General features: G+C 42.8%; 1 protein-coding gene across 4 annotated transcripts in view; it reads right to left on the minus strand.

Moving 5' to 3' along the window:
• Nucleotides 1-534: 534 nt before the first annotated feature.
• WDFY2 (WD repeat and FYVE domain containing 2) overlaps nt 535-19,839 on the minus strand; it is a 178,617-nt gene continuing 159,312 nt past the window's right edge. For 3 of the 4 annotated variants that reach the window (XM_025262960.3, XM_025262959.3, XM_025262961.3), the window contains 5 exons: nt 11,129-11,234; nt 6,150-6,251; nt 5,167-5,297; nt 3,024-3,132; nt 535-1,654 (listed from right to left, as the gene is read on the minus strand). In XM_025262960.3, coding sequence (XP_025118745.3) covers nt 1,625-1,654; nt 3,024-3,132; nt 5,167-5,297; nt 6,150-6,251; nt 11,129-11,234 — 478 coding nt within the window. In that variant the 3' untranslated portion in view covers nt 535-1,624. Of the gene's footprint in view, nt 1,655-3,023; nt 3,133-5,038; nt 5,298-6,149; nt 6,252-11,128; nt 11,235-19,839 lie in introns of those variants that run through there. The other variant, XR_006543796.2, reaches the window with a different exon arrangement.

Consider the following 19,839-nt stretch of genomic DNA (forward strand, 5'->3'; position numbering starts at 1 on the left):
CTCCCAGTTAGAAAAGTAATGAATGATCGTGAGGGGAGAAACTACGACCACCCTCAATTGTCAAGTCAGCAGAGAACAAGACCCTGCGGAGGTAGGGCTCACATAAGGAAGGGCAAGTCATTGGCCTGTGGATCTGCAAGGCTTTGTGTAACCGTGTGAACCCCAAGGACTCAGGGGTCCCCTGATGCTCCTGACGGGTGAGGGATGAATGAGGTGGTCCGGGTAAAGTGCCGAGAAGGAGGTGGGCACAAAGCACATGCCTGCTGCTCATTTAAATTCTACTTTTACAGGTTGAAAATAAGTATCCAAATGGGGTCTCTACACACAAGAATATCTCAGTTTATCAAGTTGACTGGATTCCCTTAAAATCAGGGTTCTTCAGGTTCATTTCCTAAAGCCACCCATCCCCCTCTTTTCTGTACATTCCCAACGGGAACACACAGCATGAGCTGTAGGCCTGAGTACCTTTTATGTCTCAGATCACACAGTTGGAGTATTAAAGCGTGCAAAGTGTTCTGATAAAATACACGAAGATAAAAATCTTTAAATATCTGGTTTTGAAAGGGGAAGCAAATACAGACAGTGAGGGATAAAGCAGCATACAACCTCACAGCAATGAACATGTTCAAGTTCAGAGATGATATCACACAGAACCACAGATCTTAAAGACACTATTCTTGAAGGACACAGGGTTTTGTTGTTTTGTTTTGCTTGTTTTTAATATCAAGAGCGAAGGAGAGCTGTGTCAATAAAACTAAAACCCAAAAGGCTCAGAAAGCTCCCACTGAGTTAGAAAGGATCCAGGCACTGAGAGTTGAAGGTCTGAGTTTGATAATCTACTTCCGTGGCTAAGAGTGGCTTTCTCACAGCAATTTTTTTTTTCTTTTTTTAATGTGGGAAAGAGAAAAACTGAGGCAGAAACATAAGGTCATTTCCACTCTTGTAAGATCTAGACATTACAAATGGATCATCCTTCGGGCAATTTAAGAAATCAGCTGGGAAAACCACAAGGATGGTTTTCCAGATCTCTCAACGGAGGGGGACTCCTCCGAAAGTAGACACACTGCAAATAAATTGTGAATATGTTCACTCTGGGGAACAGTGGAGGAAGCTGAGTGGGGGGAAGACACAGACCACAGGATACGTGCCCAAGGGAGAGGATCACGGAAACTACTTCACAATGACCCCAAGTACCCTGAATAGTTACACACTCCTCATTTCTCCGACACACAAAGAAACAGCTAAAACCAAGTGTTGACAAATATAAAACTGAAAACACCCCACACTGAGTTAACAGCTAAAACCAAGTGTTGACAAATATAAAACTTAAAACACCCCACACTGAGTTTTCGGTATACTCAAAACAAGGGAGCAGAGCCAGACTGTATAAACCATTTGTTAAAAAAATATCCTCTTTTTATATTGTATGAACAAGTTGAAAGAGTTCCCTCACAAGAGCTCACTGACCGCTCACCGCCACGTGTGCAGGCGATGTGCAAGCTCAGCTCAGCTTTTTGGCTTCTCTCCCGCCACTCGCACATCTGCTTTACTGCTCCAGTCATGATTGGGGTTAGAACAACCGTTTCTTGAGTAAATTCTGTCTTTCTGGCGCCTGGAAGGGGCATCAAGACACGACTGGGGTCATATCCCACAACTGTAAAAAGAAAAAGATCTCTGATGAACACCTGGAGAAGGAAACGGCAACCCACTTCCGTATTCTTGCCTGGAAAATCCCCCGCACAGAGGAGCCTGGTGGGCTACAGTCCATGGGGTAGTTGCAAAGAGTGGGACACGACTGAGCAACTGAGCACAGATGAACTACCATTCAACTGGGTTGAGAAGCCATATAATGTGTATAAGGAGTCCTTAAAATTGAATTCAAGTGCATTTTTTAACTTAACAAGGAACTGAGTACTATATGAGCATCATGGATAAATCTATACAGTAGTACTTATCCATCAAAAAGTTCAACATAATCCTCAAAAAAAGGACAAAGGCAGCTGGAAGTTTTAACCCAGCTGATGGAGAATAAAGGCAGATGAGATTTATTCAAGGAAGAAGGGAAGTAACACTATAAGGCAACAAATGGGTAGCCAGATGTGTCCTTTCTGTATCTCATCTCATCTTCCAAACAGTTCTACGAGATGTCTCGATTTCAAAAATAAAGGAACCGAGATGCCCAGAATTTACTTAGGACTGGTGGCTTCCAAAGAGGGTTATTCTAACCACCTTATCCTGTGGTTGCCTCCATGAAGGAACCAGAAGAGGCCCAGGAAGTTGGGCTCAGTGAACCCAGGCGAGCCTCGGCCACTGGGAGCCTCAGAGAATGACGTGGGCATGGCCTCTTTAGTCCTGGGCTTTGGCTCGGGCAGGGAATCCACATGGCCTAGCACATTTCTTGGAGAGGCTCTGGAGGACTGCTTCTGGATTAACTGATCTCACTGGGAAAAGATCTTGTTTATTACTTTTTGCCTTATCCAATGCTCGGCTCAAAATCTTGTGTCCTCACAAAGCCAAGGCCAGTAGCACCATCTTCCTCCCCTGAACTCTCCCAGTAACCCTTGTTCCTTTTACTCTTTTGGCTGCTGAACATGTTAATAATTGTTAATAATAATTAATATGTTAATAACATGTTAATAATAATTAACTGTCTTCTTAAGAGTATGTCCCCAGGAGACCAGTGGCTCCTTTCAGGGGAAGGCCAGGTCTCATTTTGGCGTGTACAGCCAGTGACTGTACATGGCATGTAATGGGTTCTCAAAGATGCTCATTGCTCAGGGGAAGCTTTAAGAGAAAGTTTCTGAGCTCACCTCACATAGTCTTGATGCTTCTGTACATTTACTTAGGGCCAAAGATGGAAATGGACCGACTCAGTGGTCATGAGTTTGAGCAAGCCCTGGGAGATGGTGAAGGACAGGGAAGCCTGGTGGGCTGCAGTCCCCTGGGTCCCAAAGAGTTGGACACAACTGAGTGACTGAACAAGGACAAAGACAGCAAGCTTCGAAAACACGATGGCGTCCCACCTTAATAACCTTGTCAGTTCCCGAAGTCAGTAACCATCCTCTGGTTGCATCGAAGTGCACATGCACGATGTTATGTTTACTGTCGTGGAAGGTCGCGGTGGGCGCGCGTCTGGAGGGAGCAAAGGAAGTTTCCAGAAGTGAAAGGCAGAGTATATAAATGAAGAAGATCTAGAGTGACAGTAAGCTCTAATTTTTAGCCAAATGGCTCAAACGACCTCACGGTTAGAGATGCTCCTCAGAGCTACTTTTATTCCCTGGGGATGAAAAGAGTGAAAGGATTCTTAGACGGTCCAAAATGGTCAAGAGATGATGAAATTTCTTTAGAAACTTTTTGGAGAAATTTGTTGCTCTGATTGAGTCTGTGAGATTCTCCACCCGTGCTGTTAACAAATCTTTAAAATAACCCACTGTGCTTTTGCTAAGTTTGATCTCAGAAGGACTTGCTGATAAAAGTCTACTTTGGTTTATTTCATTTTTAAAAAGGCACATTTGTTAAAATGCCTAAGACACTATCACTTTCATCTAAGGGCTATTTATTTTTTCTCCTCTTTACCCTGGTATAAATGCAGACTCGGGTTTTTCTGTGGCATTCTAATGCTTTAACAAGTAAAACAATATATAAACAAACACTGCTACTTGCTTTTTATTTTTTCAAGCCTTGCATTTTTTTAGTAAGAAGGCTGCTAACTGCCTAGATGCTCTAGAGGCAATGCAAAATGCACCCATGGGGAAGAGGCAGAAGAACCAGTGGTGTGGGACAGCAACATAGGGGATTAGGCTGCAGTTTTCTAATCATGTTTCAAGTTCCCACTATTCAGCAGTGGGCTCTCTGAGGACAGCTGTTAATTGCTCAATCTGGAGAACAGATCTTCAGTACCCTAAAAATGATGATTGCTTTAAAATATTTAGAATTAAGGAATTAGGTTTAATCTGTAGTCACTTAGACCCTCTGGATCTGTGTCTTTAATGAAGAATTCAACAGGAATATCCCTAAAGTCTCTTGGAGCTCCCTAATTTAATGAGAAGCACTCTTTTATTAATTTCATCACATATGATGAGCAGAAAATAATCATTGAACATAAGTGCTTACTTATGCAAGGGCATCTTAATTTATATTTGCTGTGATTAAATATGAATAAAAAACATATACATTAACAGGGTTATCTGCAAAAGAATGTTTTGTTTTATTAACTTGCCAAGAATTTCCTCTAAATGCTGACCTCCTTGAGTGCATCTGAAATATGTTTCTATTTATATGCAGCTTTTAGGACATCCATCTAGTACTTAAAATGATTTTACTACATTATATGGGGGGGGGGGGTGGTGGCGGCGGTGAGAATTGGGCAGACAAGTCCCCTGTGAGATTCTAATTCACTAAAAGGGACACTTGGTGAAGAACACTCTGTTTACATGGAAGGCAGTTTGCAACAGCTAACATTAAAAAGATAAGATGGAGTCTTTCCTGGCAGTCCAGTGGTTAAAAATCTGAGCATCCAATGGGAGAGGCGAGGGTTCAATACTTGGTTGGGAAACTAATAACCCACGTGCAGTGCAGCATGGCCAAGAAAATTGTTAAAATGTTAAAGAAAGAAAAGAAAAAGGCAACATGGATCTGCACCCCCCACCCCCCACCAAAAAAAAAAGCACTGTGATCTCAGGTTCTGGGTTATTGGGCAAGGCCAACCAGCAAGATTCTGGAGCTGGGCAACTGGTGGTACAAGACTCTGAGGAGAAGAGACCTGGCTTTTTCTGGAAAATAAAACCTCTGGGGCCCGTGGGCTTATTCACTCCTGCAAAGATACCAGCTCCGGCTAACAGTGAAGCTCAGGCTCCTGTATTCCCGGGCAATTCTCCAGTAAATGAGCAGGCAGAGGATTTCCTCCAAGAACATCTACTTTCAATGCACACACCCCTGGGATTGACAACAGCACAGAGATGATTTCTCAGCGCTGCACTCTCTCCTCCTGCCTCACAAGGGGACACCACCTCCTGATGGAAAAGAGGGCTTTGCCCACCTGCCACGGTCCGTATTGGAAACCACCAGAAACCAGGGTGCCATTATTCATGGCTGCGGGGCTCGGTGCAGTGCTCGGGTCGCACTCGTCCCTTAACCTCGACAATTCCGCAGGCTGCTGTGACTTACTCCTCATCTGTGATGGCCTCGTGGCAGCTGTCACACACCCTCACTTCAAACTCGAAGCCCATCAGCGGGATCGGGGAGCGCTTGGAGCTGCACTTGCCGCAGACCGCCTTCCCGCACTTGCGGCAGTGGTGCTGGAGGGAAGAGAAAACGTGCTCAGGGCACCTGCGCGCCTCCGCTGCGCCAGGTACGCCCAGGTGTGACCCACAGCCTCCAGGTGCGGATGCTCAACGGGAGGGCCCCAGCGCATTGGAAGCATGTGCCAGAGGCTCTTCTTTTTGGATTCTGTTTACTCAGAATGAGGACTGTTTAAGTAAATCTGATTGTGCCACGGCCCCAAGCGCCCCTTTCCCTAGTCTTGGTTCTTTCCAGTTATCATCAATGTGAACCTCCCCAAGTCGGGTTATCTTAAGGGTGTCGGGTGTGCGGAGGGTTTACGGAAGAAGTGCCACCTCCAGAGATCACTCTGTTCGGTGAAGAAGAACTAGGATGAAACCAGGCTCAATTCACTGTCTACATGTTGGCCGTGCTCAAGCTGGGTGACTGGCATTTGATTTCCCCGGGGGGCAGACCAAACCCAACCATAGAATCAGGCTGAAAATGCTGTCTTATAAGTAGATCTAAATAACTAAAACTAAGATGGAACGAAAGTGAAATTAAAGAGAAATACGTATCACTTACATAATTTCATGGTTTGGTACCATTTCAGCTAAGCTCGGCCTCTCTAATTTTAAGGTATATTTCACTAGATGCCACTAGAATTCTAAAATCATATCACTTAACTACTGGGAACAAGTCACTACAGAAACTAAATCCAGTAGGAATGAGCTTCAGTAGAGAAAGGGAATAAATTCAGCAGAAAGCGACTCCAAGAGAATAACTTACCCTCATCACAGCTCCCACCCAGCAGTGTTATTTCTTCCAAGATCACAAGGTAAAGTTATTTCTAGGTGATAACGTTTTGATGAAGCAAGCATATCACCCACCTGTCTCAGGCCAATTTTCTTACTGTCCCACATTTGCTTGAAGTTCCAGAAAAAAGGCTGATCGCACTTCTGGCAGGAATCACTGTCCAACCATTCAGGGGTCTTGCCAAACAAAGCACACAACAGGTGACAGTGAGAAGCAGTGAGGATCGTGGAAGCAGCGACACTGCTGAAACTTACGCAGTCAGGATGTGTCTCTAAGAAACACATGTGATTTCTCAATCATTTAAAAAATATTTACTGAATGCCTCGTGACGTGTCAGGTCCTGGGGATGTAGTGGGGAAGAAAAAGAATTTAACATCATGGAGCTTATAATTTATCAGGGAAGATGAAACATGATAATCATATTAATAGTAGTTAATTTCCCTGGTGGCTCAGACTGTAAAGCGTCTGCCTACAATGAGGGAGATCTGGGTTCAATCCCTGGGTTGGGGAGATCTCCTGGAGAAGAAAATGGCAACCCACTCCAGTACTCTTGCCTGGAAAATCCCATGGATGGAGAAGCCTGGTAGGCTACAGTCCATGGAGTCCCAAAGAGTTGGACATGACTGAGCGACTCCACTTTCATTTTCATTATGTGAAACAGTAGAAGGATCAAAGGTCAGAGACAGAGAAGCACAGAGTGCTATGAGAACAGGATGATCTAGGCTGGGGTTCAGGACTTGTCTCTGACAAATGATAACAAGCTCAGATCTGGGGATGGATGACAGGAGGCCAGGCACACGGGGCTGAGAGAGGGCGGGGCTGAGAGAAGGGCAGGATGGCTGGAGCGCAGTGTAGGGGTGGGGAGAGAAGGGCTGGGGGTGGGAGAGGGTGTAAAGGGCTGAGGCTGGAGGGGTTGGATGTAGAGGTCACACCACAGACAGCTATGTTGGTTTAGGACTTGATCTCACAGTCTCAGATCATATGCAATTATCTCATACTCTGATCATACACAATTATATTCTCTCTGTGTACAATTATATACATCTGCTTATCACACTGGCATGCAGCTACATGTGCTGGGGGGACAGGACCCGACCACAGTGGGAACTCAAAAAGCACTAGTCCACTGTCATGTTGGAGTCAGCAGGGTTAGTCCATTTCCCTACCTTTATTTTTTATTTTAAAAAGAATCCTTATATTCTTTTGTAAAAATTTACTTTATTTATTTTTGGGTGCACTGGGTCTTCATTGCTTTGCACAGGCTTTCTCTAGTTGCAGCGAGCAGGGGCCGCTCTCTTGTTGCTGAGCATGGACTCTAGGGCTTCAGTAGTTGTTAACTCACCAGCCCTGCTGCTGCTAAGTCACTTCAGTTGTGTCCAACTCTGTGCGACCCCATAGATGGCAGCCCACCAAGCTCTCCTGTCCCTGGGATTCTCCAGGCAAGAACACTGGAGTGGGTTGCCATTTCCTTCTCCAATGCATGAAAGTGAAAAGTGAAAGTGAAGTCGCTCAGTTGTGTCCGACTTAGCGACCCCATGGACTGCAGCCTTCCAGGCTCCTCCGTCCATGGGATTTTCCAGGCAAGAGTACTGGAGTGGGGTGCCACTGCCTTCTCCACACCAGCCCTAGAGCGCAGACTCAATAGTTGTGGTGCACAGGCTTAGTCGCCCCATGGCACGTGAAATCTTCCAGGACCAGGAACTGAACCTGGGGAAGTTCTCCCTTAGCTTTAAGCAGACACAAACCTAAAGCCATATATTTTCTCAGGAGGAAAAAAAGAAAGCAAAAAGGTGACACTTTAAGAAAGTTTATTTATTTTATTAAAACTGAGGAAAAGGGACTTCCCTGGTGGTCCAGTAGTTAAGACTCTGAGCTTCCAATGCAGGGGGCCTGAGTCATATCCCTGATAGGGAAGTAAGATCCCACAAGCTGTACGGCATGACCGAAAAAATTAAAAATGCAGAGTGCAATGACAAGGGTACAGAAAGAATGATAATACATTAAAAAAAAAAAAAAAAAACCTGAGGGAAAGAAGTAAGTTTCAACTTGCCTGGTAATTTTCATGCCCTAATTCATGTAAAGACAGATCAATAAAATAATACAAAGTTTCTTAGCTGAAGACAACAGTTTACCCCTAAAGGACTTATCTATGTTGTGATTTTTCAGAACAGTTATGATGTAGGAAAATAAGGGAGATTTACAAAACACACACACACCCCCATCTTTTACAAGGAAGCATGCAGGTTTAGGATGTGTATAAAATACGTTAGTGGGTATCTAAGAGGAGGGAGCTGAGAGTAGGGCTCTGAAAAGGTGGGAAAAAATCAACATGTGTAATATGATTCTCTTTTTTGTCAAAAAAAGAAAAATCTAACATGTGTATCTGCAGAGAAAAATGTAAGAAGGGATGTTTGCCAGGATGTGAAGAGTGATATTTCTGGGTGGTGATATCATGGATGGGCTTCCCCAGTGGCCAAGCCGTAAAGAATCCACTCGATTCTTCAGTCCCTGGGTGGAGAAGATCCCCTGGAGAAGGAAATGGCAACCCACTCCAGTGTTCTTGCCCGGGAAATCCCATGGACAGAGGAGCCTAGGCAGGTTACAGTCCATGGGGTTGCAATAGCATGGGATATGACTTAGCGACTCAGCAGCAACCCTGAGTAACCGACATTCTCTTTGTTAACGAGCACTGTAATTTTTCTACAGAGAACATGTATTATGTATACTTAAAAAAATAATAAAATTGTAAAAAATCCGATTTTGTTAAATGTATAAACACACGTTTAACCTACATCAAGATGTCAAACAGATCTGTGTTCAGCCATTCAAGGTCTTCTCCCACCTGCCCACCCTCTGGGCTGCCACCCCATCCGCTCTGCGTCCATTGCTCTGCACGCGACCACTCCTGTGTTTCGTCTTGGTCAGAGCGCACTCACTCTCTCCCGCCACAACCCTTCACTAGAAGGTGAGCTGATGGTGACAAGCCCCAGCTCTGATGCTCTAACTCCTATCAACTGTGGTTGATTTATTTATACCATGGAATCATTTTCTGAAGCTTTCCCTTCCACGTCTTTTCTTCCAGAAAGGTTACCAGCCCTTCGGGGCAGGGATGGTTTCCTTAGGTCTCAGGCTTCCCAGGCTGAGCGCCGCACGGCAGCTGCCACAGGTAAGCAGCCCCACGGATACACCTGGGAGACTGCACGTTTATCATATATGACACTCGCGAAAGATGGATGCGACCGTCACCACCGCTCAGTTAGAACTTTAAATCACTCGAGAAGATTTACAATAGTCAACAAGTACCAAGTGCCCATATATCTGCATGTCAAAAGGCATCACTGGAGCAAGATGGCTCCAAGGACTGCCCACCGACCGACCGCCGGGTTTCCTTCTCTGGAGAGTGCACTGGTATCCTCCTTGGACTTCTGTCTACTGAGGGCAGAGGCTGTGTGCACACAGGGAAACGAGCCCAGCGGCTCTCCTCCCTGGGTCTGGTCAGTCAGGCCTGGGAAGAAGACTGGGCACACCGGGCGTGACTGTCCCTCACCCAAAGCAGGCCGCCATGCACCTGACCGGCACACACTGTCTTTATGCCAATGGGGCCAAATTGTATTTTCAAAAGCAATAATCCACTATTTATTCCTCATTTCCTGACTGAAAGGATCATTTTCATTAGTTACTAATAGAACTCCTGTGGATTTACAGTTTGAGCAAATCAAGCTTTAATCTTCTTAAGCATTTAATTACTGGCATTTGAAAGGCACAGCATTGTGGGTAATGGCAATGACTTGAAATGAGACTGGGTGAGGCTGTGGAAAGAAGTTGGGAAATGGCCTTTGTTTCACTTTTAAAGTGTTGCTCTTCTAATTCTTGTATCCTTTGAGGACACAGATTAGAATACACATGGTCAAAGGGAAAATTTACCCAGCATTATTCTAGGGAAATGAGAAAATGGTTAACTTCAAAGTACTTGTCAAAGGGGACGTTCAGTAAACAAACCAGCTGTTATGATGCTGAACGATGAAAAAGCAAATTCATCAAAAAAAAATATTATGGTTAAATTGGCAAAATTTATGTTCTGTAAATTTTATCTCAATAAAAAATTGTGTAAATAGTAAATGAAAAAAAAAGAAAAAAGAATGTTATGACAAAACTTAAATAAATGCTTAAAAATGACAAATTTTTATAAATAAAAAATATTTATATCTGGAGAACTGTTTAGAATCTGACTCATAAACACAAAAAAATTATTTCTAATATTTCTATTAATACCAAACTAGGATTCTTCATCAAATACCACTTCTCACACACCAGCCTCCATTTCCTCCAATAACATAAAGGGCCAAGTTGTCTGCTTTCATAGTGCACTTTAAACCAAAGGGCTGTAATTACCTGAAAATAAATGTTTCTTCTTCTCTGAACTTGTAAATCGTGCAACAGATCTGAAGTCTAAACAGCTTAGTCTCAGTCTTCTTACGAATCTCCACTGCATGAGTATTACGTGCAACTTTGTGAGGGGCTTATAAAAGGAAACTCCGTTCATACTAGAATTGTATTTTATTTTAGTATTATTGTTTTTCTGATTTTCTGACATAACATGTCTTATTTTCATGGTTTTCTCAAAGAAAAAAGTGGGCTTCCCTGGTGGTTCAGTGGTAAAGAATCTGCCTGCCCATGCAGGAGACAGGGGTTCGATCCCTGGTCTAGGAACATCCCACATGCGGCAGAGCAACTAAGCCCCTGTGCGCACCACAACTGCTGAGCCTGTGCTCTAGAGCCCAAGTGCCGCGACTACCAAAGCCTGAGTGCCCTAAAGCCCACACTCCACAAGAGAAGCCGCTGCAATGAGAAGCCCGCTCACAAGGAGAGAGTAGCCCCAGCTAGACGCAACTAGAGAAAAGCTTACACAGCAACGAAGACCCAGCACAACCGGAAAAAAAAAAAAAAAAAAGGTGAGCAGGAGGGGAGGCTGAGGCGTTCCTCAGCAGAGTCGGAGGTGCAGAGCCCAGCCTGGTGGCCATGGAAGGGTGGCTCGAGCCTTCTGTGAACCTACCTCCTGCCTCTCCACGTCCATGTTCCAGACCACGATCCCACCGTCACCGCCACAGGAGATGAGCTGCCGCGTGTGCTGTGCATAGGATAGGGCCTGGACTTTGTCACTGCCGAAGAAGCAAGAAGAGTCAGTGACCGTTCCCGGGGGCAGGGAGAGCCCTGAGGGCAGGAAGCCTGGCGGTGAGTCTCGTGCAGGCTCTCCGCTGAGTGCCACCCAAGAGCAGACCTTGGAGACTGGAATGGAATGGTCCACATGCTAACATCGGGAGAGTACTTGAGATTTGCAACATTTAAAATAAGTCAAAATGCTCCTTTAATAATTAGTGATGTTGAACATCTTTTCATGTGCCTGTTGGCCATCTGTAGGTCTTCTCTGGAGAAATGCCTACTTAGGTCTTCTGCCATTTTTTTGGATTGGGTTGTTTGTTTTCTGATATTGCATTGTCTGAGGTGTTTGTATATTTGAGAAATGAAGCATCTGTTGATTGCATCTTTTGCAATTATTTTCTCCCATCCCATAGGTTGTGCTTCCGTTTTGTTGATGGTTTCCTTTACTGTGCAAAAGCTTGTAAATTTGATTAGGTCCATTTGCTTATTTTGCTTTCATTTCTTTGGCCTTGGGACACTGACTAAGAAAATATTGCTGTGATTTATGTTCAAAAGGGCAAGTGGAGAAGGGATAAATTATGATTATGGGGTTAGCAGATACACACCACTACATATAAAATAAACAACAAGGATTTACTGTATAGCACATGGAATATATATATATATATATATATATATATATATATACTTCCCTTGGAGAAGGCAATGGCACCCCACTCCAGTACTCTTGCCTGGAGAATCCCATGGATGGAGGAGCCTGGAAGGCTGCAGTCCATGGGGTCGCTGAGGGTCAGACACGACTGAGCGACTTCCCTTTCACTTTTCACTTTCATGCATTGGAGAAGGAAATGGCAACCCACTCCAGTGTTCTTGCCTGGAGAATCCCAGGGACGGGGAAGCCTGGTAGGCTGCTGTCTATGGGGTCGCACAGAGTCAGACACGACTGAAGCGACTTAGCAGCAGCAGCAGCAGCAGCGATTCAGTGGTAAAGAACCTGCTGGCCAACGCAGGAGATGCTGCTTTGATCCCTGGGTTGGGAAGATACCCTGGAGAAGGAAACGGCAACCCACTCCAGTATTCTTGCCAAGGAAATCTTGTGGGCAGAGGAGCCTGGTGGGCTACAGTCCATGGGGTTGTAAAAGAGTGGAACACAACTTATCGACTAAACAACAACAAATATACATATATGTATAACTGGATCACTTTGCAGTATATCTAAAACTAACACAACATGATAAATCAACCATAGTTTGAGTTTTTAAAATGCTCATGTGAGATGCTAAGGCCCCAAGAAGAGGTGGTCTCTGTCAATTACCAACACTTAAGGAAAAAAGCTGTTGAACTACTTATAATCGTACTGGTTCCTTAATTGATCAATTAAATAAAATCTGTGCCATCTGTTCATGTTATATTTGTAAGGTCATCGGGCACCTGATGGAGGCAGGTAACCTGTGCTGCCTAAGATGCGAGGCGCCAGCATGGCTCCCGGGGTGAATCCACAGCAGCAACAGACTTGAGTTCACTGAGTGTCTCTCTCTAGTTCTCATGCCCTCTTCCCTCAGTTTGTGTCTTCTTTTTCTTTCTGGTTGGTACATGGCTGACAGGTTATTCCCTCTTGGTGGGGAATCCAGTTTAAGTGTCTGACAATTTAGTGACCACTACCAAAAGATGACAGAGATCTACTCCACTTTGGGAGAGAAAGAATGGGGAGTCTGGTTTCTTGGTGGTTTTCGTTTGAATATTCTGTTTTGAGCTCACATTAATTGAGAATTCTGTGCTCACTGGGAAGGAGAATAACTCTGTGAAATCTGGATTGGTGATTTTGTGTGTGTGCGTGTTTGTGTTTACTTTGACTTGTGCCTCCAGTTGTAGGACTGAAGCTGTTAAGCTCTGTGTGTCTGTGTCTGAAATTCAGGGGGTGTTTACCTCTTGTGTATGGAACGCTTTCCTATTTCTGAAGGTGTCAATAAATTAGATTATGGTACCTGTTAAATTATAAGCACTTGCTTATAAAGATAAACAAATGTTTATATAAATTGAATATTTCTGAACTTCACAGGAAAAAAGGAAATTAAATCCCTAAAGCTTTAAATTTACTAGGCTTAAAAATAAAAATTATTTTACAAAAATACTAACTCAGTGATATTTTAAGACTCCCAAGTTCACAAAACTAACGTTAACTCTTTGGCAAATGACTAGTGTGATGAGTTTCAAAACACAGCCATGTCTTTTTCTGGCTTTATTAATGTTAAATATAATGCAAATGTACATTTTGCTTTACTTGGGTTGATTTCTTCTAAATTTATATAGGATAAATGGTCAAATAAGCTAATATTATGCCTATATAATATTTAAGATTATGAAAAATAAGCGTGTTCAATTAAATAATTTTTCTCATAAACTTTAGATAACAGTTACGTTTTAAGCATACCAACTTAAAGATAATTCCCAAGATCTTGGGTAATTTACAATGGAATCATAGTAAGTTGAGCTAATTGGTAAGTCACTAGACACCTACACTGGATAATTTCTTTCTTTTTTTAAAAAAATTAATCTATTTATTTTTGGCTGCATCGGGCCTTAGGGCATTCAGAATCTTTCCTTGCAGTATTAAGGCTTCTTTCCAGTTGTGGCTTAAGGGCTCAGTAGACCCTTGGCATGTGGGATCTTAGTTCCCCAACCAGGGATTGAACTCGTGTCCACTGCTTTAGAAGGTGGATTCTTAACCACTGAACCACCAGAGAAGTCTTGATCATTTCTAAATAAGTTACTGAAATTTCAACTGTACAGCATAATATTTAAGATTATATATGTTTGCTTATTTTTATGTGCTATAGAGACTGTAACTTAGGCACGTGTCTGCTCAGTCACCATGAACTGTTGCCCTGCCAGGCTTCTCTGTCCATGGAATTTTCCAGGCAAGAATACTGGAGCAGGTTGCCATTTCCTACTTCCCAACCCAGGGATCGAACCCCCATCTCCTGCATCTTTTGCATTGGCAGGGGGATTCTTTACCACTGCACCGCCTGGGAAGCCCAACATAATTTAGATGAGTCATGTCAAATGAACATGTTCCTTTCTTTTACCATTTTAGAGGGATGCAAAAGTGACGTACATTGCAGTAGAAGCTGACGTCACGTTTCATGAGCTGTGCTAAGATGCTCCCTATGATGGAAAGTTCTCAATTATCCATATCTTCTGTCCTCCCAGTCTTCTCTACAAAATAAGTTAGTTACTTTGGTTAATTACTAGAATTAAAATGGGTGACTGAGATGATGCCAGGTGCAATGATGAGCAGGAAATACAACTGTGTCTGTGTTTTAGTTTTGGGGAGGGGAAAAAACGAGAGAGTAGTTTTAAAGCAGTGGTTCTCAAACTTTTTAGTCTCAGGACCCCTTCACATTCTCAAGTCTTATTTGAGGACACCAAAGAGCTTTAGTTTAAGTGAGTGGTAACTATTAATATAAGTGGCCTGATAGTAACTATCAATATAACTGGCCACCTGATACGAAGAACCGACTCATTGGAAAAGACCCTGATGCTGGGAAAGATTGAAGGCAGAAGGAGAAGGGGACGACAGAGGATGAGATGGGTGGACGGCATCACTGATTCAGTGGACATGAGCTTGGGCAAACTCTGGGAGCTGGTGAGGGACAGGGGAGCCTGGTGTGCTGCAGTCTGTGGAGTCGCAAGGAGTTGGACACGACTAGGCAACTGAACAACAACTATCAATATACTTGAAATCAACCTGAGAAAATTTTAAACTATTGATCCATCTGAAAACAGCAATGATGAATCCATTCCCTTTTAACCAAATAACATATGTTTTGGGAAAAATGTATTTTCCAAAACAAAATATTTTGAAGGCAAAATGGCATTGTTTAATATCTATGCAAGTCTTTCTAATGTCTGGCTTAGTAGGAGAGAGCCAGACACTCATCTCTTTCTGTGGGCATTATGATGTCACTCATGAGCCTCTGGAAAACTCCATTTTATACTTTTGAGAGAGCTTGAATGAAAAAGGCAATTTTAAAGTAAAATATAAATTTGTTCCAGAATATCAAAGAGAAAAATAAAGGACAAAACATGGAAAGTGAATTTTGCTTGCTTTGATTTATAATACTTGGGAGTCTAAAAAAAAAAAAAAGCTGCAAAATACATTAAAATCTTGGTATAACTCCCTTGGGTTTGATGGCTTGCTTCCTTAGTTTGCTGATTAATGCCTTGGACTACAATGCAAAAGGATATTCCTTACCTTCTATAGAATCTGCCTAGCTAGCAGAGATTTTATCTCACCAAAATCCTTTTCAGAGCTTTATGCTAATTTGAAAAGTTCTTGATTATTTAAGGAATGAAAAGAAGAACAAGGGCCCTCATTTTTAAAAAGAGCTACATTCTTTAAGACTGTACTGCTTTCTGTATTTATTTCCCAAGTCTTCTTGTTACTCTGATTATATAGATAGCCAAGTATTGTTTTTTTTAGGCACCTGTGCTCCTATCTTAAGTATCTAAAGATAAGTATCCTCTGACAATAATTTTGGTTTTGCCTTCCCAGGTTGAGCCCTATATTTTTGGGGGAAAAAACTGTTTAGGATATTTTTTACACCTAAAACTATCTTTGAGATTTCCAAGTGGGGTTCTGGAAAATTACAGATCTGTTTCCTTTGCCTCATAAACATAGAGATGGTATTTAAAAAAAAATCAATTTGTTTACTGTGTTACTATTCTAAGAGTTGCATAGGAAGAGTTGTCAGATCAGAGAAGATGCTTAGTCTTCCCTAGGTTAAGTCAGTATGGCTAAAAGATTATTAATATATTTCTGAGATTGTATATTACATGCCAAGACCCTAGAGCTTTATCAATGCTTCCACTGTCCATAATATGCTTTTACCTTCAGGGAAAACACTGATCAATTGCTCAGGAAATAGTTATGTAGGGAGTATCAATAGAGAATTTCACTCTTCTCAATTCTGATATTATTTATCACAGTAAAAAAAAATCTATTAAGTTTCTATAATCTACAGGTAAATTTGTATTATTTTGATGCTTGCCTGAAGGCTTTGTCACAAGCTACAGGCCAGAAGGGACAATCTCAGAGTTTCGAGGAAAACAATTCTATGCATCAGGTACTTTTAAAAAATGGCATTTTAAAGATTCTTTAGGCAAAGAATACTAGACTGACATAACTTAGTCTGTAAACTGGGATAGTGGACTGAGTCAGGATTTCCTTGGATTTCAGGACTTTTTTTAGTCTGGAAGTAGATGGCTTTACAAATGCACTGGGATATGGATTGAGTCAGGATTTCCTTGGATTTCAGGACTCTTTTTAGTCTGGACGTAAAAGGATTTACAAATGCAGACTGCTAAACCAACACCCAGCAGAACAAGAATTAACAACACAGGACCGAATGAACTGAAGAGAGAAATTTTACTGGCGTTATTTGTCTAGAATACTGTTGCTGTTGTTTTAACATTCTATTTTTTTGATCTATGAGGATGCCTTTTCTCTTACTTTTTAGGCTGTCTCTAACCTAGGAGATCAGCCCTGGGTGTTCTATGGAAGGAATGATGCTAAAGCTGAAACTCCAGTACTTTGGCCACCTCATGCGAAAAGTTGACTCATTGGAAAAGACTCTGATGCTGGGAGGGATTGGGGGCAGGAGGAAAAGGGGACGACAGAGGATGAGATGGCTGGATGGCATCACTGACTTGATGGACATGAGTCTGAGTGAACTCCGGGAGATGGTGATGGACAGGGAGGCCTGGTGTGCTGTGATTCATGGGGTTGTAAAGAGTCGGACACGACTGAGCGACTGAACTGAACCTACCGTTTAGTAAAGTCTGCTTTGGTAAGCTAAATCTAAACATTTAAGAATAATATCCAATTCTCAGAAACCCCCCAGAATTCAGAAACTGTTACTTTGTCACCTTGATTTTCATGGCAATATTTTACAGGTTTAATTAGAATCTATCCACAGGATATCACTGGGCAACCAAGCCCTTACCTACAGTGTCACATGAGAGATGGTGTGCACCGAATCAGTTATGAGTAGCCTCTTTAGCAACTAAGGGAGCCAATGCCTTGGGAAGTGGTCCTACTTCCCGAAAGGAAAACTGGTCCTGTACCTGGTTTGCAGGGTCCTGGCATTACAGGTGTTAAGAAAGCTACCAGGCCAAGAAACTAGCAAATGTTGAAAATCTCAAAGAATTCAACCAAAGTTACAAGTATTATAGGTGAACACTGATGATTTTCTTGGGCTTGTTTTCCTGCTGCTGCTGCTAAGTCGCTTCAGTTGCGTCTGACTCTGTGCGACCCCATAGACGGCAGCCCACCTAGCCGTGGAATAGCAGATAACAGAGGCTCTGAAAAGCCCAATCCAAGATTCCTTATAAAAACTTTTGTAAATTTCATGGGCTTAATAGTTGCTTAATACCATACAGCTCCATATTTGCAAAGCCAACTAAGATGGCCTATAGGTTAATTAATACTCTTACTGCACCAATGTAAATGATGAGGTCAAACTTTGTGAGGCCAGCTGTTTTTCTCTGACCAGGAATAATCTTATTATTATGATTATAGGTGAGAAGAGGGGAGGATCTCTCAGATCAAAAACTTGGAAATGGGTAAAAAGAGATTGCTGGGTATCTTTTTCAATGGAATATCAGGTGTAATCTGACACATCCTTCTGTGTTTTCTGCCTCTGTGGGAGTCAGAGTTATTATCTTTAATTGTGCTATTTTATAACTCTGTAAACTGTAGGAAATTGACAGTATTGCAAATGAATCTTATCCAGTGAAGATGCAATGAATCCCCATGCCTGGCTCCTCCCATGGAAGAAGTCAGTTGTGAAAATACAAATGCATTTCAGCACTCTCCATTGCCTCTTCATGTTTCTACTCTTTGAATTTCCCTTTGAACTGGCTGTAACATCTTACTAGTTCCTTTACTAATTAATGACTAATATAAAATCTTTCACTAAAAAACAAAGTCAATTTTCTATCTCTCCTGGTTGTGATTAATGCTTCATACATTTCAGGGGATGGACTGATGCCATTGTGACATTCAGGGGCAAGAAGGAAAATCCATCTAGTTGAACAGACTCATAACCACCCAGTGATCTGAACTACAATTCATGTGTTAAGGCACCTTGATACATATCAATGATCTTGCAAAACCAAATAAGCTACAAAAGGAACTGCTTTGCCACTCATAGCTGGCAGCAACATTCAGCAAGAGATACATAATTTATGGGACTCCAGTCCTGTTAATATTCCCACACAGAAGAACACAATGATGAATGCGGGATCCCAAGCCTTGTAATAAAGCTGCTCCGGGGCGTCTTGATTTAAGGATTCAAAATACAACCACCTTGCAGTTAAAAACAAGATGAGGAAACATTCCCAGGTTTACAGATCCAGGGTGATAAAAGAGTGAAGGATACCTTCCTCTTGCACTCATGTTCCATCTGGCATCATGGTAGCATTGATACTAGAAAGCATCTTAAAACTGGTTATTATTTAATCAATGAGCATTCCGTGGACTGCACTGCAAATGCTCTTATGAGTGTATAAAGACCCCACTTTGTTAAAATAAAAGAATTACAAGATAATGACAGCAGAGCATTAAACCAAGGGTGGGGCCGTTTTAAGCAGAGGTCACATGCCCTGAAGCTGGTCCTGAGTCTAATGCTTCTTAAGAGAAAAGGGTAGCGAAGCCTTCATATTCTCTATAGGAGCAGATTTTCAGACACAGGCTAACATCTACCTAAATGTCAGCTTAAGTCCTCTTCCATCCCCGAAGAGTAAGGGGTGGTGCTTAACTGTATACCAAAGAAATGAAACTGTCCAAAGTATGGAAAGTCTCAGCCCACTTGGTGAAATCTAATCAGCTATGCACCTACTTCCAGAAATCTCAGGCTCTTAGATTTGAAACTCCCACCTTCATGAATTTTCCAAACCTCCAAGGACCAGAGGGGTGGCTTCCCTGGTGGCTCAGTCAGTAAAGAACCTGCTTGCCAATGCAGGACTCTCAGGTTCGGGATCCCTGGGTTGGGAAGATCCCATGGAGAAGGGAATGGCCACCCACTCCAATATTCTTGCCTGGAGAATCCTATGCACAGAGGAGCCTGGAGGGCTACATACAGTCCATGGGGTCGCAAAGAGTCAGACACGACTGAGCGACTAAACCAACTAAAGCACAATTGCCACCAAGGAGCAGGGGAGGTCGGGGAGCAAGTCACACCTGAGAGGCCTCCAGGTACCTGAAAACACTGTCCTGAGTTCCTGCCGTTCTGTCCGATCCTAAGAACTCGGAGAATCTATTCATCTCCTGAGATCCGGATCAGGAGGCTACCTACTTTCTACTGCAAAGGCAAACTGTCCACCTTTCCCTTGTTTTCATACATCCAGCGCAGCTCAAGAGAGGCAGGGCCTGTTTTTCTTAGTCACCTCTGGGTTCTAAGAGCCCAATACAAAGTCTGGTCTGTAGACAGAGCTAAGTGAACATCGGCTGAACGTATCAGGCAAAGAGGGAGTAGGCGCACGTGGCAATATTTCCATTGGAAATGCAACAATTGGGGGGTTTCCCTCATAGCTTAGTTGGTA

Source organism: Bubalus bubalis, chromosome 13, assembly GCF_019923935.1.
Source record: "Bubalus bubalis isolate 160015118507 breed Murrah chromosome 13, NDDB_SH_1, whole genome shotgun sequence".
Taxonomy (NCBI): domain Eukaryota; kingdom Metazoa; phylum Chordata; class Mammalia; order Artiodactyla; family Bovidae; genus Bubalus; species Bubalus bubalis.